Raw genomic sequence first — 22,208 nt, 5'->3', positions numbered from 1 at the left:
AAAATTCTTGACATAGAGCAAATCTTCCATTTTGCCCTTCCAAATTGCATAATTTGTGTCATTCAAAGTAACCATTCTAATAGTGTTGGTTTCCATCGTTTATCACAAATACAAATACAAATACTATTTATTAGGAGACCAAAGTAATTCTTTCCTGATGTGGAAGTTCAGACTGTGCTGCAACCACAGAGCATACTCAGAAAGAACATTGGCTCTGATACCACTTGTTGGGAATAAACCCCGTAAAAATAATATTTACGGCATTAGTGATAAACGCGGAACACTAAGTTATGATTAAATCATCAAGAATAAAAATGCAGCAATAAGGACAACAAGATTTTACATGGAACCCTTCTGAATAAGGGGAAAAACCACAGCCAAGAGGAGCAACTGATATCACTATAGCGAGAAATTTTACACTGTGTAGTAACGAGTACAAATACTCCTAAGACCACTACACCCTCAAAAGAAAGAACACTCTTTTGCTTTTTCCACCTCACTACAATATCTCTCACACTCTATTTTTCTTCACAAACTATTTTCTTATAGTCTACGGAATACCTTGCTCTTTCTCACTCAGATGTATTGTCTGAGATTTTTGATGTGTAGAAATGAGAGTCGAAACTCTCCTTTTATAGGCGGAGCCTCTCTCTCTCTCATGCCTACTACATTTAACATTTTCCTTCTGCAGCCTACCCTTTTTGACAATGCAGAAGAAAAATGTTTGCTGCCAATTTTGAACAATCAACAAAAGGAACAAAGACTTCCTTAATTGATGGGATGGACCCCACAGTTATGGCCAATTACCGACCAAAATGCGATCAAATACGCTTGGATAGTATTTTAATGGTCGTTTTAATATACCGACCAACGTTGGTCGGAAATTACCGACCAACGTTGATCGGTCAATTAAATTCAAAAAAAATATTGCAAAAAAAAACCGACCAAAGTTGGTCGGTATTTTAATTATGTAATCAAAAGATTCACCATCTGGAAATCGAACCGGGGTGTCTACTGTGGCAGGATACTATTCTATCACTAGATCATTGGTGCATCTTGTTTTAAGATTGTCTTATTTTTTATTTATACTCTTTAATTGTATTTCGCACGAAAGTAAAAAAAAAAATTAATTAAAATATTTTAAAAAACCGACCAAAGTTGGTCGGTTTTTTGACTGATTTTTTGACTGATCAAAGTTGGTCGGTTTTTCTTGGTCGATTTTTAACGAATTTTTAGTAGTGTTCTGCGTAACAACTATCCAGATGTATTTTGAATATGCAATATGAAATAGTCGGAGTAACATATTTTAGTAGGTGATAATGATGACTATATAAAAAATGGTAAAATAATAATAATAGTGACATTTGTGATACGATGGATGTGATCCTTCCATATGTTTAACAAGAGGTTTCAAATTCGAGCAGTGGGAATACAAAAAAAAAGAGAAATTAACATTATGGGTCAATGTAATATAATTATTTTCAAAAATTATATTAGCGTTGTTTTATTACAAAAATAACATATTCATTTACACAACTAGCAGATTTCAAATAGTATTTGTCACGACCCAAACCCGGATCCGGTCGTGATGGCGCCTCTCGTGAAGACAAGGCCATCCGACACTTCCTTTTTTTCTAATTATTAACAGTTAAACATTTAGAAATAGTCGAAACATGATAAAATAATCCAAAGTAACAGATAATATCATAAATACGCGAAAGAACAACCCAACACAGCCTGATACCGGGGTGTCACTAGTCATGAGCATCTATATAACCTAACACAAGTCTGAAGAGTCTACAAAATATTAAAAATGTCTAACAAGAGATAGAAAAGATAAAGAGGGAGAAACACGGGTCTGCGGACGTCAAACAGCTACCTCGTGAACTCCGAATGTCCGCCGAGAGCTCTCAACTCGCACTGGCAGGATCAACAACGCCTGAATCTACACACAGGGATGCAAGGAGTAAAGTGAGTACTCCAACTCAGTGAGTAACAAATGTAAATAAAGACTGAAAGCAAGAAATCACGTAAGGCAGAAAGCATTCTATAATGAAGCAGTAAAACCATTTTAAATCAGTAAACCAGTGAAAGATAGGTAAAATCCTTTAACTCAACGTAGTTTCATGAAAAGCCTTTTTCAATAATTAAGCAGGTGATTGACAGTCAATTATGAAAAGTAAACACATAAAGGCTCGCCCCTCGGGCAACATATCAGAACAGTACCAGCCCCTCGGGCAATCACATAGAACAATACCAGCCCATCGGGCTCAATCTCACATCACAATGGGTACCCGCGCTCACTGGGGGTGTACAAACTCCTGGAGGGACCCCTTATGGCCCAAGCGCAATATCAAGCCACCTCGTGGCGTCATCACTAGGCCCTCGGCCTCATATCAATCAAGCCACCTCACGGCGTACATATCTCAGGCCCTCGGGCTCATAATCAGTATCAAATGTTCCCTCACAACATAGGCCTTCGGCCTTACTCAGTCAAAAATCCTCACAAGCCATACGAGCAATAGTAAAACAGTGTTTCTTAGTCCAAACATTATTTAAAAATATCATTTAAGTATTAAAACTGAGTAAACATGGCTAAGTACGAAAACAATGGAAAATAACATGACTGAGTTCAAGTATAAAGTTAAAATAGTGAGGAAATATCAATAAAAATTCCCGAAGGGTTCAAATAGTTGGCACAAGGCCCAAATATGGCATTCAACCCAAATCATGATGATAGCAAATAGATTTCAGTCAAATACGCGGTAAAATAGTCATTCGGGACGGCCTAAGTCACAATCCCCAATAGTGCACGACCCCACGCTCGTCATCCAGCGTGTGCCTCACCTCAATATAGCACTACAATGTGTTATCCGGGATTTCAAACCCTCAGAACATCATTTACAATCATTACTCACCTCGAACCGGTCAAATCTCTAGTTCGCGACACCTTTGCCCCTCGAATCAGCCTCCACTCGTATGGAATCTATCCAAAATTAGAATGAGGACGTTAAAATATGCTAAGGGGACGAAGCCCAAGCAAAAATAATCAAAATACGACACTAATCCCGAAATTATTAAAACTCAACCCTCGAGCCCGCGTCTCGAAATTCAATAATTTTTACATCAATAGATTCCTTATCTCCCCACGAGTTCATACATATCAAAAGTTCTCAAATCCGACCCCAAATGGTCCTTCAAATCCCCAATTAAAGGTCTAATTTTTCAAGCCCTAGTTTCCTTAATTTTCACCCTTAATCTCCACTAAAACCACGATTAAACAATGAAAAAGTAATCTTAAACCCAAGTAATTAAGCTTAGGGGACTTACCCAACTGATATCTTTTGATTCCTTTCGAAATCCTATGCCTTAGCCTCTTTCCCATCTTAAAAAATGGAGCATTTTGCAAAAATTCGCGAAGAAAGAATTATATACCTTCTGGCCAGGGATTTCCGCATCTGCGAGCCCATAGCCGCTTCTGCGGTACCGCACATGCGGCCAAATTAACGCTTCTGTGGTTCCTCACTTAAATGGCCCAATCCGTATCTGCGGTCAACTCTCCACACCTGTGCCTTCGCAGGTGCGGTCACACTACCGCATCTGCGGTTCCTGACGATTCCTCCAAAATCCGCTTCTGCGGCTCCTCTTCCGCACGTGCGGCGTTGCACCTGCGGTCTCCAATTTGCAGGTGCGGAAATACCAAAAGCAGCTGAGATTCTGCAACTTCACAAGTCTCAACCTCTCCGTCAACCATCTGAAATCACCCCGAGGCCCCCGGAACCTCAACCAAACGCACAAACACATCCCAATATCTTATTCAAACTTGTTCCAATCATCAAAACACCTCAAACAACATTAAATCAACCAAAACATATCGGATTCAAGCCAAATTTCCTAAAATCTTCCAAATTACGCTTTCAATCAAAAATTCAACCAAAACACGTCCGAATGACCTGAAATTTTGCGCACACATCCCAAATCACACAACGGAACTACTGCAACTCTCGAAATTCCATTCCGATCCCTATATCAAAATCTCGCCTACCAATCGGAAATCGCCAAAATATCAACTTCGTCAATTCAAGCCTAAATCTACTACGAACCTCCAAAATTCCTTCCGATCATGCTCCTAAGTCGCAAATCACCTCCCGAAGCTAACCGAACCATCGGAACTTACATCCGAGCCCTCTAACACATAAGTCAACATCCGGTTGACTTTTCCAACTTAAGCTTTCTTAAAAGAGACTAAGTGTCTCAAACCCTTCCAAAATCATTCCGGATTCGATCCGACCAACCCGATACCACATAACACAGATAAACAAAGCATAAAGAAGCAAAATTGGGAAAAACGGAGCAGTAACTCATAAGACTGCTGGCCGGATCGTCACAGTATTAATATACGATCATTTAATAGAAGATTTTTATAATAAATATAACTACAAATATCACCTTATAATAAATTTTCTTATAATAAATATTACCTTATCAATCTATCATATAATCTCTCATCATCTCAATAATGAGATATAGTAGATAAATGTGATAATGTGAACAACTATCCAACTGTAGGAAAATTTCAGCTAAAAACCTTAGCTAAAATATGAACTTCAAAAAGAAAAGAAGAAGAATAGTCAAGAAGGAAGGAAGAGTACCGAAACATTAAGAGTAGATCACCTGTTGCATTCCAGTCATGATAGCAGCCAGTTGTTCTTGAATCCTTTTGGCTACTTCTACACTGATCCGGTTGTCTACTTTCGCATTCACGTGCTCAAGTTGCTCTTCCAACTTCCTTTGCAACTCTTGTTCCATGTTACTTTTTAATTCGGCAGCCATTTGTTCACGTTCTTCTTGCAACTTTCGATTCACCTCAGCTTGCATTTCTTGACGCACAGTTGCCATAGCAGAAGACACACTAGCCTCTTCCTCTCTAATAAATATATTTTCACCGTCGATTCCTCTACTTCTGCAAAAGGCCTTGTACCACAAGTATGCTTAGTTATCTGCTTTTCCCTGTTCTTTCTATTTCTCTCGTTTACAGGCTGCACTAAGTCAACAGATTATGAAACCATTATTCAAAGAGTAGTGAACCAAACACTATTATTAAGTTACCTTAAATTCAGAACTTCCAAAATACTCTACTAGGTATTTCCAGTCCTCGAGCTCAACATCTTCAGGTCGATGAGATAATATATTTTCATCAGCAATGTGGCGAGAGTAGTGACTGCTCAATCGAGCTTTCCATGCTCTAAAAGCCTTTGCATAGTAATGATGACAAAGGCTGGCAACACATGCTCTCGCACACTATCGAGAACTTCAAACTTATCCTGAACATATATAAATGTAACATTATATTGATTTTAACTACAATAATAAACCATGTAATTTGAAGCCAACACAATATTGAAAATAACTTGTTACCTTAACCTTTAACCACATTGTTACTCCATATTTTGAAGCCATCTTTTGCCAATTTCCATCCCGGAATGAGATAGTGCTCCTCATGATCAAACCACAGTAATTAACAATATCTCTTGCCCTAGCACCTACTGCTCTATCAATGTCATATGGGATCGTAATTGTGATTTTTCCGCCGTACTTAGTTTTAATATCTACAGTTTTAGATTTATATTTTCCTCTTCCTCTCTTTTTGTTCCCGGAAGAAACTGCAAAGGAATAAAAATATACTGACAAAGTATAGTATTGATACTTGTACCAGTCAATTTAAGAAATAATATATGTGGCCAATATATATATGTGTAGTAATTGTCTGTATTTTCATGCCTGCAGATAAAGTGTCTAATTAGTGTGGCTATCCACTTCTCTTTTAGTTTAAGCTACTTGGCTGTGTTTTATATGTGTATTTGCTACATCTCACTTGGTTTTAATAGATATCACCTGGCTGAAGTAGAGTTCAATGAGGAATATCCCACTTTTCGTTTAAATGTTGTGTTTTATAAGTTTCCAAATAACTCAATGCAAATTATTAGCTGAAATTATATTCTGTCAACTCACAGGCATTCACATACAGGAAACGCCTCAGCCTTGTAGCAAAACAAACCTTAATGGTGCTCCAGGTTCGTCATCTGTAATTAAGCTGCATAGAAGTCATCGGTCTAAGAAGGTTGTGGAAAAAAGGCAAATTGAGATTGTAGAGCTGTTGAACAACAACCATGAAAGGAGCAGAAGTAATTTAATGACTGAAAATGGAGCAGTTACAAGGTTAAATCCTGGTTTAATCGGTTTTCATCCGGTTCATGCAAATGTAAATGCTGATGTTGGAGTATGCAGAGGCTATATCCCTCACTTATGTAATGGTAAAGTGAACAACACTGAGATGACTCAGGTTCAGGAGCCACAGTTCAAACTGTTCGACAATTTAAAACAAAGTCAGCAGAAACCATCAAATGGAGGTAGTTACACTAAAGGGAAAAATAAAAAACTAACCTGCACTATCACTTTCAGCTTCTGGAGAAGGATACACACTTCTGTCAAAATTTCTTGATGAAACTGTATCTACAGAAGGTCTCTGCAAAGGGTTGCTTTATATTTTTCCTTTCTCTATAGGTTCTTGACAAGGATTATTTGATTCTCCTGTCTCTAGGGATGCTCTAGTATTTCCCCTTAGTTGCAATTGTGGCTGAGACGTCGCTCCAGAATTGCCACGTCCACGTCCAGTTCCACCTCGACCTTTGCCTCGTCCTATTCCTGTCATGTTGAACCTCCTACATGATATAGAAAAAATTAGTACGAACAAAGGCACAATTAGGGGTAAGATCTTATCATTATACAAGAAAAATTAAAATTAAGGTTAGTGCACGTAGAAGGAAGGTAAGAGAGAAGAGAGTCCACTGCGTCTGTAGCAGAGATCAAACGACAGAAAGGAATTAACACTTTCTCCTTTTCTTCTCAAATCATTGCTTCAACTTATCACTACGAAACAACCCAAGTATAATGCAGCTACAAGCTCAAACAACATCAGAATACTTCCACTATGAACTATCAAGTCATCATTTTATCTAGGCATTAGAACATATAATTAAGCATCAGCACAATACAAATGTGTCTATCTGATTCATGTACCAACACTTGTTTGGTTAGAACTGCTAGTGATAATATCTCTTTATGTGCCTTTTCATTCCGTTATGGCAGTTAGAAACACTTCTTCTACAAAAGGACAAATACATGAGCTACAACAGACCTTTAAGCACAACGACCTGCCTATTGTCAACTTAATGGGAAAAAATTTGGTGTGAACTTGCTGACAAAGATGAGGTTCATCTATTAAGTATGTTCGAAATTTAAAAATTTGTAAACCGCACACCGACCAAATAACCGATTAAACCGAAAATCGAACAATAAAAAAAAATATCAAGAAAAATGAAGACCCATAACACCTAACATCACATTTCACGGTTTTGAGTGAAATACCAAACATGCAATCATCAAAAGGTCTAAAATTTTAGAAAGAAGTTTTCAACTTAGCAGCGAAAGAGCAGTCGACACTGAGAAAGAGCTTTAGGCGATGGCTATTCAAGAAAAATTACTTCTGATTCCTGCATATTTTCAAATGGGTCAGAGAAATTAAAGGTGAAATAGAAGAAATATTCATTCTTGCTAACTGCATATACCTAAAAACGTAATTGTAAAAGCTGTTTTTGCATTTGGAGATTCGATTGTGGATCAAAAATCAAATCAAAATCAAAATTAGGGATTTGCTAGTACCCCAATTATCTCGATAATCAAAGCATAAACCTAAAAGCAAATCGAAAGCTACAACCTTAACAAGCACAGTAAAGAAGAACCCAGAATTATTTTTAGGATTTGTAGATAAAGATTTAAAGACCAAAACCCCAATAGTCAAAACCCCAAAAATCAGAAACAAAAGAAAATTAAGTAAAAAACTTACTTAATTTGAGAATATAAGTAAAGACTGATAAAGTATCTACCTTAAAGTTTTGTATTGCAAATGTCGGCAACCACTTCAACGTTTTGCAGAAATCACTTGGCATGTCCCGTTTTCTTTTTAAGGTTTAGTTGTTACACGTAAATATAAGTACAGCTTGGGAAAATTAGTTTTAACAAACTTCTGATTCAGTCTTTAAGGTAGATACTTTATCAGGCTTCACCGAAACCGAAAGCTCGGATCAGAAAAACCCAGAATTATTTTTAGGATTCAAACACATACCTAATTTAAGAATATAATTTCTGATTAGGGCTTTGGGTATCGGTTTACATTTGAGATTTAAGGATAGATTCAAGAGATTTGAGGAAATTGAATGGATAATTTTTAATAAGAGTGGGAGAAAACCCCTTTTGTTGAAAGAGATTGAGGGAAGCTGCAGAAGTATCCCATGTTTGTTCTCTGTAAAGGTGTTTTTGCTTTCTTTCTTTTCCTTCTTTTTATTTAATTAATGTTAAGTGAATTTTTTTTTAATTATAGTAGCGACCTAGTCGCTTCAAAAGACACCAAGCATCTGGTACTTCTGGCTGCCTTTCCACTCCTCACTTTGGTTTCCACCAAGCCAATCCAATCTGCCTCTTGCGTTCTTATATAATCTTTGGCCTTTCTCTACTTCTCGACTTTACCGATCTTTTTGACATTCCATATAAGGACCTTCAGGGGCGATATTTTTTAAGTCGCTACTAAAATATTGGAGCCAAATTTTTGTTAATAGCGGGAACTAAAAATTAAGGATTTAGTGGCACATATTAGAGGCGACCTAAGAAAGTCGCTACTAAAAAATAAACCTTTTGTATCGACTTTTTTAGAGTCGCCACAATAAATATGATATTTGTAGCAATAAATAAAGTCGCCACTAAATATTGCCACTAAAGGACAGATTTCTTGTAGTGACATGACTTTGTTTTTTGAGTTACATTAGAATGACCAATACTTTCTGCTTCTGTGGTATTGGAAACTTCATTTCTACTGCGTTAGGTAAATATTAGAACAAAAACAAAAAAATACTATGATTAAATATTAATAATATACAAATCTAACAAAACTGAATACTATAGTTTAATATTAAGAACATAAAAAGTTCACAAAACATTTAATTCAAGAGTAGGGTTGAGTAGTTCTTGCTAAAAATATTTCTCTTCATATGCAATTTCTCCCATCCATTATATGCAAGTAATTATATAGTTGAGGATTCATTTTGTATTTCCTTTTCAGGTATTGTTGTCGCTTGCTTCAGCTCTTTATACCACTGCAACCAAGAGGAAAGAGCAAAGAAATATATCATATTTTTTTGCTTTTGTTCCTAATATAATACTTATTGATTACGGAAGGGTACCCAAGGTTGGTTCAATCTGAAAGTTGAAACAGTAAAAACTAAAAGGAGGGAAGAATCCCAATTTTATACAGAATCTTACAGAACATTGTCCATTTAACTTAAGGAAAAAAAATTAGATGACTGTTGTCTTTAGAGTTGCTGGAGCAAAGCTAACATATGTAACATAAGGTGTAATCTCTTCATCGCAGGTTCACATGTGTCAAACAATCATTGTGCAATGCTCAAAGCTAATGACTTTGGGTGGGGATTTTTCTACTATTCCAGCTTATAGATAATTCAGAGTTTAAGAAACAGAAAGTTCATATCATTTTATTGCATAAGATAGGTCTTCAACTTCTACTGTAGATTAGTTGAATTTCCTAGACACTGAAATGTCAATAGCATAATTATGTGTGGCTGCTTCATCAAACAGAGTCTCCAGCAATTATGCTAATGGTATTTTAAGTTAAAATCAGCCATAAGATCACATTCTCTAATTTCTCTGGTTCCTCTGAGCTCATCCAAATTAATGACATGAAGTCCAAACAACCAGCATAAACAGAAAATCGAGATAATTTTGTATGACTAATCAGAGAGTGACACTTGGAATAATTTGTCAAGCAAAGCAGTCTGGAAATGTCAAATGGGTGAAGTTAATTTTTCAAAAGACATTAATACATTATCAACTTGCATTATTTCAAAGCGCTAAATCTAATCAATTGAACGGTACAGAGAAGTTAATAGGGGCCAAAGTTTCTAGAGTGAGAACCTCCCCCTTCTCACTAAAATCCCAAACATGAACAACTCAATAACCTCTAACTTAATCCCTCCTAAGCCCCCTGACATAATCCATCACAACCTACCACAAGATGTTTTGGAAAATCCAACGTCCTTCAAGGACAAATTGACGGAAACAAACCCAATGGATTTTGCTCCCACAATTGAACAAGAATACATACTCCACACCACCAACTCAACGGATGAGAAGGAGATTGTGCACAACCCAGTAGGCAAAAAAAATGGTGTCCTAGAAATTTCTCTTTCAACGGAAGATAGACAACGTATCTATGAACTGTGAAAATTTTCCATCATTAGTAGTAGGAAAACGTATGCTACATCATTATCTAAAAAAGAAAATTCAAGATCTATGGAGTCCAACAGAAGACTTCTCTCTCATTGATCTTGGAGAGGACTATTATATTATCAAATTCAAGAAGAAGGAGAACATGGATAAAGCCATCCACTCAGGTCCATGGTTTATAAATGACCACTTCCTGTCCATCTCCAGATGGGAACTAAACTTTGTGGCTAAAAATGAAAAATTAACCACCTCAGCTGTTTGGATTAGACTTCCTCAATTGCCAACAGAGTTCTATGATGGCAAGATCCTGGAAAAAATTGGCAATGCAATAGAACGCCTACTAAAAATTGACATATGTACATCAACTACCCTTAGAGGTCGATATGCAAGAATTTGTGTTGAAATTCCTCTGAAAATCCCAGTCCAACCCTACCTTTTTGTTGGAAAACATAAGCAATATATTCATTATGAAGGGGAAGACTTTCTTTGCAAGAATTGTGGTCGTTTTGGTCACACAATGAGGCAGTGCAGTTATATCTAGAAACAATGCACTGATCCTCCCCATGCAGGACAAGCTCATCAACCTATGACTACAAATGAAGGGAAAGAAGAGGAATGAATCACTGTTTCATTCAACAAAAAGAAAAATCAAGGCAGAAAATTCCCTACTCAACCTTCCATCAACCAGGTTAAAGGCAACCATGGTCCAGGTATTTCGGTTAAATTTTTCAGTGCTAATACAGGTAAATACTTGGACACTCAACTGCTTCAATATAAAACTAAAGATCATCCTCCCCCTAATCAACCCTCAAAAGTCACTGATCAGCCTATTAAGGAACAATATAATTCTCCATCAAAAAACCACTATATTGACAATAAGCAAATGGTTTTGCCAAAACCCACCATGGCTAATACTAATCTTCTTAGTAAAAATAAATTTACTCATTTAAATGATGACTTGGCATTAGAAAACATTGACACTTGTATGAGTGATTTACAAGTGGCTCCAACTGATACTAACCAAATAGAAAATATCGATGCCATGCAAATAGGCCCTATCATGGACGTTTCTAACCCTCCCTCTAATCCTACCCCTACTGCCCTAAACCCACCCCTTAATAACTCAAAATATTTTGTTATCCAAAGGATCTCCACAAGATCCTCCCTTAAGATATGGCAAGATCCCCCCGCACCTTGCATGTTGGCCAAATGGCAACGATTGTAGAAGAGAGTAGCCAAATGGACACTCCCTTAGAAAACTTAAAAATAGCAATTAAGTGTCCTATAAATCAAGACCTAGAGCAACCAAAAGACATGAACTTGTAAGAAACAATCATTGGTTCTCCAACCAATCGGCTAACCTCTTCTTCTACCCAAAATCCCACGCCTACTACCAGTGCATTAAATACTTCTTCCCCTACCCAAAATGCCAAGAGTTCCTTCATCCCTAAGAAGAAGGAATCACCTAATCCAAATCCTACGACAACACAGACCTCTCAACATGGAAAACATTCCCCCCCTCCCCCCATCCTCAAGAACAACCCCAGATAATTTACGCTCAATCATCCCAATCTCAAGACTACCAACCCACGAGTTGGATGGAACTAGGTCTCATGGGCCATGCAATATCGTTCACGGTCCTAATCAATGGCCAAGAGGCTATTGTGATCCTCCACAACACCTAATATCTAGCACAACTCATCACGGAGGGAATGAGGTTAGCCATGAACAACTATCTCAATCAAGTATGGCTCAACAACATTATCCACCCGATGACGCCATCAATGAAGCCTCAAATGGCTCAAGTAATGAGAGAATAATGGAGCATGTCACCCCAGTTCAGCCCCATAAACCCTCAAAATGCCCTGTTGGATCTTCCCTTCTTTCCAACAGAGATGTATACTCAGCTCAACCCCATCTTTCTTCCTTAGGACATCAACCAGGGGAACCAAGAGATGCCAGTCCCCCCTCTACCCCCTCTAGTACCCCCATATCAACCACAAGTCGACCCCATACCCGAGCTAGTGGAGGCAGAAATGGAGGAGGACGATGTCCCTCTAAACCTACACTTAGGGCCAACCCTAGAACTCTCAAATCTAGACGGAATAAGAGGCACGAGAAGAGGCATGTGCTCAATTGCCCGTTGGCCCTATACAAGTGCTCAATGGATATCCGTCCTCCATACGACCCAACAGTGGGCAACAAGGCGATGATTCTAGTTCCTTTGATGAGAAGGAATCTTGTCCAAACAGGAGGGCTACGAGAGAATGGAGAGATGGTAAACCCTGAATCTAATTTAGCCATGAATCATCCTACAAATTTTATAATATGGAATATACGGGGAGGGAATAATGACAATTTCCGGAGAAACTTTAGGGAGATGCTTGACACACATAGGCCGTGTATGGTGACTTTGTTGGAAACAAGGATGGGTAACTATGCAGCCATGCTTAATGAGTTTGGGTTCACTAAGATGATTGAAGTTCCATCGGAGGGGCAGTCTGGTGGTATGGTAATGATGTGGAAGGATGACATAATCAACGTTCAAAATGTTGTTCGTAGGGGTCAAGAGATCCATGCAACCATAGAGGTAATTCCTATACGTAAACCTTGGCTTTTTACTTCCATATATGCTAGTACTTGTATTCACAATAGAAATATTATGTGGGAACACCTAGAAAGTATTAGCAATTCTTATAAAGGACCTTGGTTAGTAGGTGGTGACTTTAATGACATTTTAGCCGCTAGTGAGAAATTTGGTGGCAAACCTATTAAGGAGAGTAAAGCTAGATACATATGGTCCAAAATCAATAAGTGTAACTTGATCGACCTAGCCTTCAAGGGAAGCAAATATACTTGGACAAATAATAGACATAACAAGAAGGGTCGTTTTTAAAAAAGACTTGATAAAGTCTTCGAAAATGAGGAATAGATTGAACCCTTTCCTAAAAGCTCTATTATTCACTTGCCTAGGACCCACTCTGACCACAATCCTATCCTTATAGAATTGATTCCAAGGAATAGGTCACCCTATAAGGTTCCATCTAGACTAGAAACCTTTTGATGTAAACATCCGGAGTTTCAGACAATTGTCAAAAATAATTGGAATGATAGAGATTACTTTAAAGCTAGCCTCAATTTTGTAGATAAGTTAAAACCTTATAAAGATAGTACCTTTGGCAACATCATGGGAAGGAAGAGAAAATTGTTAGCTAGACTCCAAGGCATTCAAACTTCTAATAGCTATGCTACCGGCTCTTTCCTTAGGAATTTAGAATTAGACCTTCAAAATGAATTCAATGATATTCTAAGAATAGAGGCAGATTACTGGAAGCTTAGGTCTAGGATCATGTGGCTTAATGACGGAGACTCAAATACAAAATTCTTCCATGTCTCAGCCACCAATAGGAAAAGAAGAAACAAAATCAATTACTTCAAAGATGAGGCAGGTGATTGGATAAATGATCATAGCCAAATTATGTCTCATGTTCAAAATTATTTTACCTCTACATTTACTTCTTCTCACTCACATTCTATCTGGGCTAACCCCCTAAATCCCCAATCCAGATGTAATAAGATAAACCTAGACAATCTAGACACCCCCCTTCTAGACAATGAAATTAAAAGAGCTGTCTTCTCGTTCAAACCTTTTAAATCTACTGGTCCAGACGGTTTGCACCCCTTCTTTTTTCAAAAATATTGGTATCGCATAGGGCAATCAATTAGCAATCTTTGTCATGATATTTTTAACAATCAAGAAATCCCTCCGGAAATAAACAAAACTCTTCTCTGCCTCATTCCCAAAATCCATAATGCCAACAACATTAAAAATTTCAGACCTATTGGCTTATGCAATACTATCTACAAACTAATCACCAAGATTCTAGCCAACCGTCTTAAACCTTTCCTAGATCAATTGATCAGTCCATATCAGGCTAGCTTTATGAAAAACAGAAGAGCGTCTGATAATGCTATCATCATCATCCAGGAATTGATTTCTAAGTTTAACAAACTGAAAGGCAAACAAGGCCATATGATTCTTAAAATCGACTTAGAAAAGGTTTTTGATCGTTTAAAATGGTCTTTTGTTTGCCACACCTTGGATTACTTTAATTTCCCTCCAAAATTTTCCAAATTATTATTGAGTTGCATTTCAACCAGTAAAATAGCAATCTTAGTTAACGAATCTGTTACGAATTACTTTCAACCAAGTAGAGGTATTAGACAAGGAGACCACATCACCCCCTATATCTTTTTCCTCTGCCTAGAAATGCTCACTATATATATAGAACATCAAGTGGACATCAAGAATTAGGACCCTATATCCTTAGGTTATAAATGTCCAAAAATCTCCCACTTATTATTTACTGACGACCTTACACTAATGGCTAGAGCTAATGATAAATCTTGTCAAGCTATTAAAAATAGCCTTGACCAATTTTGTTCTCTATCTGGTCAATGTATCAACACTACAAAGTCAAAATTATTTTTCTCCAAAAATTGCAACCATACTCTTATCAGAGACATTACCACTATGTTAGGAATTAAGAGAAGTAACAGTTTTGGCTCTTACCTAAGTTTCCCTATCTTACACCATAGCCCAAAACCTAGGGACTATCAATTCCTTATTGATAAAATGAGAACTAAACTTGTCTCATGGAAAATGAAATTCTTTAATTTGGCAGGAAGAACAACCCTTGCAGCTTCATGCCTTAATTCCATCCCAAACCATTACATGCAATACACCCTCCTCCCCAGGAAAACCCTAAAAGATCTTGATAAAGTCCAAAGGGACTTTATATGGGGTAGCACAAGAGAGAAAAGGAAAATTCACATGGTGAACTGGCCTACCATATGCCAACCTAAACCATACGGTGGCTTAGGCATCCACAAGGCTCTTAATAAAAATCTATACACTCTAGCTATCTAAAGTTGGAGACTTCTCACAAATGCATTAACTCCTTGGGCAAAGCTTATCATCTCTTACTATTGTAATAGTTCCTCTATGAATAGATCCTCCTTCATTTGGAAAAGCATTTGCAAAGGGTGGAAAATTTGCTCCAAGGGCATCTTATGGTCCCCCCACTTTCAATCCAATCTTAACTTATGGGAGACCAATTGGATCCCAAATTTTGGTAATCTAAGGAATCATATAATAGCCCCCCCTTCCTCCAAGGATATTTCAACAAAAATCAGAGATATCTTTGATGGTTCCAATTGGAATTTAGACTGCTTAACCCTCTCTCTTCCTCCGGACTTACTAGCTAATATCACTAAAATAAAAGTCCGTCTTAAAGGTCCCTCAATGACTTACCTATTTGGTCTCTCACCACTAAGGGGGTTTTTACTACCAAGTCTTGTTATACGCTTCTGGAATCTCCTAATAACATTAATTTAGACTTAGACTGGATTTGGAAATTGGACTGTCCCAATAAAATCATATTCTTCCTATGGCAATGCCTTCACAATCAAATTCCTTGCAGAAAATACCTTTCATAGATTGGACTAAACATTAACCCTAACTATCCCATCTGTAAAAGCCCTTATGAAGAATCAATTGAGCATATCTTCCTAGAATGCAAAGTTGTCAACAAATTTTGGTCCGACCTTCAATGACACCACCATATTAATCAAAATTGGAAACACTGGCTTACCCAAATAAAGGACCTAAACTTTCCCTTAATCATGATTTCCTAAAATGGAACACTTACTTTCCCTTCATCATTTGGCACCTTTAGGTTAACAGAAACAGTAATAATCACAGTAATACTACCAACTAGATTAGTAGTTCTCAAATCATGCAAAGGGCCATAGACTTTAAATTACTCACGGAAAAAATCTCTATTCACCCTCCCAAATTACCAATAAAAATAAATTGGTTCAAACCTCCTAGGGGTTGGTTCAAATTGAATGTTGATGCCACTTTTCATAGCTATAATCAAAATTGTGGTTTAGGTGGTGTTTCAGAAACGTAAATGGTAACTGGGTAGTTGGTTTTACAAAACCAACCCATGCAAATGGCTCACTAGCAGCAGAATTGAAAGCTCTACGAGAAGGCCTAAGGACAGCAAAAGAGTGAAATCTCTACCCATGTCACAACCCTGACCCCGAACCCGATCGTGGCCTTACAGAAAGGTAATAAATTATTTAATAAAACTGTTAATGATTACAGGTCCTTAATGCACCAGCAGAGGGTTACTCTCCAGCACACTTTCAGGCAGGGGAATAGGATTGGTCACCAACTAGCAAAAAGGAGCCTAGGAATAGATAACCAAGTTTTTGGAGCAGCAGGAAGAAGTAATGCTCAGAAAACCAGTAAAAACGTTTTTGTTGAACCACTAATGGATGTAATAGATTTTGTGGAAAGTGATAGACTAGAAACTACTACCCATGAAAAGTTGTTATGCAATGAAGCTTGCCAACTGTTAGCAAGCTTAGGGAACCAATGCGTCCTTCGTGACGCATCTTATGTTAACCATGTACTAAATGTTCCTTAGTTATATATATATCTAAATCTAAGCAATCTAAGAGGTAGTTTTACCGTATGACACATTATATAACAAGACAAAAAAGATAAGTTCCCTGTCTAGTACCGTCTTGTATAGCTACTTAACTCTCTTCCCTCAATAATCTAGAGTGCAGATATATATCTAACCCAATGAAGTTCAACTTATTATACTTTCAAAAAGAAATCAAGAAGCAAAAAAATTGAAAATATTAAAATATTACTCACATTGACCATAGGCATGCAGAGGGCTGTATTTCTTGCACTAGCACCATGAACAAATCTTTCCAAATTAATTACCTCCTCAATGCCAAGTAATTTGAGCAAATATTCGTTGTAGTTTTCATAAGAAGGGAAATTGATAGCCTTAAAAGGAGTTGTCCGTAGAATAACAACTATCTTGATGAGGTGCAAAAGATTTTCTGCTCAACACGAACTATATGCTTCAGCTTTTTTGAGCGAAAAAAAAAAAGCAACAAAAGTTTTGAACCAAAAATAGTTCAGAAAAACAATGGCAAACAGTCAGAAGGTCCACAAAATATGGAACACACTGCAATTATAAGTACGGATATTAAAAATATAACACACTCAATACCAAAGTACAAAGCTTCAAGCTAGTATTACTATCATTCAAATTGCAAATTTCAGATTCGCAACCCATAAAGCAACACTTTAAGCACATAAAAAATATTTTTGTTCAAAATGCATCAAGTTTGTTCAGCATTAAGATATGGCATCGCATTGATCCATATTCATCAAATAAAAAAATAATATGCTTGACTGTTTTTTTAATAAGTATAATATGCTTGTGTTGTCTTTGCCACTGGATTACACTATTTTTATAAGAGGAGGTTAAATTATCAGCCCCTCTATAAGATAAGAACGGTTGAGTCTCTTTTAACTCCAGAGCAATATCTTTCATAAAGAGAAATATTTGTAATCATATCCCCGATATTTCTGAGTTTTGGATCAATATGCAGCAAAAAATGTAATAGCCAACTGCAAGCAAGCATCGGTTTGTGATGCCGCCTTTTTTTTCCATCCATATTAGCAACCATTTTAATAGAAAAATATAGATGATCCGCATTATTTTGTGAAAACTAAGAAAGAGTAGGATTTCTCACTACATTAAATAATGTAGGCGATGAATCAGCAGTTTTCTACCATAAGGAGAAGGCTTTAATATCTTCTCTAAAAAGGATATGAATTGTTCTCAATTTAATCGCAGCTCTTATATGAATTAAAAGTGAATCTATGTTTTTGCAGTCAAAAGCTGGAAAACAGAATAGAGTCAACATATGAAGCTCAAGCACTTCTCCAAAATAAAAGATAGTATGACTTACGTTGTTAAAATCTACTTCTTTCATAATAATAACTGAAACTGCATGCAACTCCTCTTTCAGTAATATTTATTTTAAAATGGCTTTATCATTTGTGTCTCTTTTAATTTATATAGTTGAGGAGAAATATAACTTCTAATGGCAGTGAAACCCTCATGACCCTCTAGTAAAACTCAGTTTCAGTGCCTTTTTTTGACAAAGCAAATTTCTAGGCTAACTGGTAGTCTTTACAGTTGTCACTTTATAAAAAAAACAGTCCGAATCTGAGAAGTTTTGAACAGAGGATCTATTACGTACATTTCAAGATGTGATAGTAAATGCCACATCCTCAAAACCGTTTTATGAAACCTGCAATAAAGTTTATTAAAATAATAAAAAGATTTTCTATTTCAAATAAAGGATTCGTATGCAGGAAAAAGTGTTATATTCAGGTCATTGGTTAAAATTTGGTTGACTACATAATATATACGAAATTCTTCCGACATGCATAAGTTGTTAGTTAACATTCACAAGTAGAAAAGCTCCTCTTATTGCTAAGTCTAAGAAAGTTTTCATTTCGGAAGAACATAAATATTCTTTTGAATTTCTTGAGTTACCATTTAAAGGCAAATGAAACAGATAAAGGCGCAGCTTTATAAGACTTGCTTGTATGGCTATAAGAAAGAGGAAAAAGTGACAGATATCTCTTGTAAAGTCATTATGAGCATCATCTATTCTCTTTATACCAATGACCCCTATTTTAGGATAGCTGAAATTTTATCATATACCATAATTTTGTCACATATAGGGAATCAGTAACAAAACAATACATGCTTGAACCTTTTTTAGTATCAAATTATGGCATGCAAATAGGGATTATTTTTTAACTGATTAAAGAAGTTTGTGGACATGTTATTCTGGAAGGTTGATAATCCTGCACCAGCTAATTATCTATTCATTTCAGCCCTCATGAGACTACATAAACCCGTCAAAAACTAAATCTTTCGCTTTAATTAAAAGCTAACACAATTTATTTGTACCAAAGATACAAACTTTACCCCATAACAGCACCAAATAACAAAACTTCAAAAGGTTTTGATACTTCAATTACCATAACAATAACATGCATGGACGGAACCAAAGGTAAAAATACAGAGATAAACAACCAAATGGGATATAAAGAGATTGAGAAACAAAGATTGATTTATTTGAGAAGAAGAGCGTTGGAGGAGACAAAATGGGTAGATCTTGCAAACGGTGGTAAGCTTCCAATCTGATTCTATTCTTAAATTGATTATGGACATGCATGTCCTTAACAACATGAGTCAACTTACATGTGCAATAATATGAGAAATCCCATATAAATTTGGAATTAAAAGAGAAGTAAAGCTCAATTTGCAACAGAAACGCACTTTAAAAAAAGTAAAAATATCACCCAGTTGTTTCAAGAATATTGTCAAACAACCTCAGTGCAGCATTATTCAAATTGATACCCCGTAAAATTTCATAATTAATAATTGGGTGAACCTAAAAAGGGAAAAATAGGGGAAAGAAAACTTAGCAGAACTGAAAAAATTAGAGTACGCATAATATTTTTCGAGAGTGAAGCTAGAATGACAGCCAATGGAAACCCTGAATGCTTCAATAATCTTGAAAAGCTTCGAAGAAATGTATAATTTCAGTACCTTTTGGGGAAATTTACTATTCCTCACACAACGCAAAATCAATAGTAGCTTTACTTACCAGTTAAAGGAGATAGTAAATAGAGAAATTCATCTGAATCACCAAATTAAGTGTACAATCTGTTGCGATTTTCGTTAAGGGAAGAAGCATTAACTTTGATTATCCAAAAAATTGAATTGTGCACCTGTTTTCAAACCAAACCAATGTACAAATTGATACTATCATCACTATACATGTAGAGATCCAACAGAAAAATATTCAAAGGAGCACAAAAATTAACAGATTTCAATTAAAGTGCCATCATCAATAGCCGGGTGCGTTAAACAAAGAAGAAAATGCAGAAAACTCACTAATTGGAAGATAAAGAAATTACAACTAACTTGAAATCAACCGGAGAAATCTGAAAGAAAACGAATTCAATGTCTCTAGAGGAGCAATGGAAAGGAGGATCATAATTAGTTCTAATAGTAGGAGTTTCTAGATTGTACTACGGATAGCAGTAGGGAAAGTGAAAAATATACGTGTTAGAAAGGAAGAGATGAAGGAATAAACATGTATTCATTTAATAAAATGGGCCCAACTTACGGTACACTTCACATTGAATTTAGTACAACTCCTCAAATCTGTGTTCGTATCACCCCACTCTCATTTCTATATAATAGATACAAGAAATTTTTATCTTTATATCTCTTAATCCTCCCTTTCTTTCATGATAAGTTTTGACCCCTCTTTTCTGTTTTGTTCGTATATAATTTTCTTCGCATTAAATCACTCCAAAATTTTACTCATATCCTCTGCTCCAAAGCTCCATTCATACCCAAGATATAGTAAAAATAAAAATGTCAATCTAATATACTAGAATACTGTAGGTCATCACTTGTGTTACAAGTAAATTCAGTATTTCGAGGCTTAAAACCTTCTTTTTATCTCACCTTAATTTGTGTGCATGGTGTGGACCCATATCCGGAAAGTCTTCTATGTGAAAAGATGAGAAATAGAAATTTCTTGAGTTAAAAATTTGATTTTTGGTTGACTTTGGTCAATATTTTGAGCAAACGGACTCGGATCCGTGTTCCGATGATCCAGGGAGGTCCGCAGTAAAATATGGGACTTGGGCGTATGCCCGAAAATGAATTCCGAGGTCCCAAGCCTTAGAAAATAATTTTTAAAAGAAATTATTTTGCGGAATTATCTAAGAAATGAAGAAAAGAATTAATGTTTGAAATCATTAGTATCGGGTCCGTATTTTGGTTCTGGAGCCCGGTACAAACTTGTTATAGTATTTAAAAGATAACCGTAAAATTTGGTGAAAAACGGAGTTTATTTGACGTGAGTTGGACTTCCAGTTGAAGAGTTATGAACTTTGAGAGTTCTTGATGAAAATGTTGAGTTTTGAGGTTTAATTCATGATATTACATGTTATTTTGATGATGTGATCGCACGACTAGGTCCATATGATGTTTTGAGCTGTATGCACGGTTGGTTTGAAGTCCCGAGGGCTCGGGTGAGTTTCGGGTAGGTTCCGGGATGTTTTATGATTAAAACATAGTTGTTGCAGGTCCAGAGATGTTGCAGATCTCTAGACCTGCCAGTGCTGACCGCATTGATTTTGTGCTGACCGTGAAGGGGCCTTTGCGGCCGCACTCCTTTTTGTGCGGTCCGTGGTGAGGAAGAATTTCATTGGTCTGACTTCGGAAGCCTATATCATTTGATCTACAAGGAATTTTGAGATATTTCAAAAACGAAAGTTGTAGCCCTTCGTGTCTAGTTTCCACAAAGGTAAAGAAATCACAATTGGGACATCTGTAGAAAAGGTTATAGCCAAAATACTAAAGCATATCACTGCAGTCAACATTATGAGCTCCGCGGCCGCACTCCTTTTTGTGCGGTCTGCACAGGGGGTCTGAGAGAGGTATATTTAAACGGGATTTTCAGTTATTTTTTATTTTTCAAAACTCTAAAAACTTAAAAGGCGATTTTTCAAACGACCTTTCTTATCCAAAACATTAGTAAGTGATTTCTAACTCGTATTCTTTACTCCTTAACTTTTTTTTACAAGATTTTATCCTAGAATCTACGGTTTTCATGGTGGAATTAAGGAATTTAAGGTAAAACCTAAGAATATTGAAATTTGGGGATTTAGACCTCAAGAGGTCGGATTCCAAAACCAGTTATATATCCAGGCTTGGGGGTGAATGTGGTAATCGGATTTTGGTCCGAATTTCGAGTTTGGACCAAGCGAGCCCGGGGTCAATTTTTGACTTTTTGGGAAAAACTTTAGAAAACTTATTTTCATGCATTAGAAATGTTTCATTTAGCACTTATTAATATTATTAAGTAATTTG

At 36.5% G+C, this 22,208-nt stretch overlaps 1 protein-coding gene across 27 annotated transcripts; it reads right to left on the bottom strand.

Annotated features, from left to right (window-relative positions):
• Window positions 1–1,655: 1,655 nt before the first annotated feature.
• On the bottom strand, window positions 1,656–20,396 carry LOC107786889 (uncharacterized). 27 transcript variants are annotated; one of them, XR_012707519.1, is made up of 9 exons: window positions 20,244–20,394; window positions 18,499–18,549; window positions 17,090–17,283; window positions 7,947–9,209; window positions 6,217–6,722; window positions 6,013–6,094; window positions 5,110–5,663; window positions 4,675–5,039; window positions 1,656–1,945 (listed from the first exon to the last, which is right to left on the bottom strand). XR_012707519.1 is itself a non-coding variant. In XM_075249412.1 (7 exons), exons 5-7 carry the CDS (start codon window positions 4,897–4,899, stop codon window positions 1,930–1,932), a joined length of 309 nt encoding a protein of 102 aa, XP_075105513.1. In that variant the 5' UTR covers window positions 4,900–5,039; window positions 5,110–5,324; window positions 5,419–5,663; window positions 6,013–6,722; window positions 7,947–8,414; the 3' UTR covers window positions 1,656–1,929. The 27 variants fall into 27 exon arrangements, 11 of the variants coding, with proteins under 11 accessions (XP_075105513.1, XP_075105512.1, XP_075105521.1 ...); XR_012707524.1 differs by having other exon boundaries at window positions 5,110–5,324; XR_012707520.1 differs by having other exon boundaries at window positions 6,059–6,094.
• Window positions 20,397–22,208: the final 1,812 nt, after the last annotated feature.

This window comes from Nicotiana tabacum, chromosome 3, assembly GCF_000715075.1.
Source record: "Nicotiana tabacum cultivar K326 chromosome 3, ASM71507v2, whole genome shotgun sequence".
In the NCBI taxonomy this organism is placed as follows: Eukaryota; Viridiplantae; Streptophyta; class Magnoliopsida; order Solanales; family Solanaceae; genus Nicotiana; species Nicotiana tabacum.
The sequence above is the reverse complement of the archived record's forward strand: the minus strand, read 5'-3'. Positions and strand labels throughout refer to the sequence as shown.

Coding starts and splice junctions, on each gene's coding strand:
- LOC107786889 (XM_075249413.1), bottom strand. CDS start 4,899: ATGGCAACTGTGCGTCAAGAAATGCAAGCTGAGGTGAATCGAAAGTTG. Junction 2,987..4,674: donor TCATGACTGGAATGCAACAG/GTGATCTACTCT, acceptor AATTTTGGATAG/ATTCCATACGAGTGGAGGCT.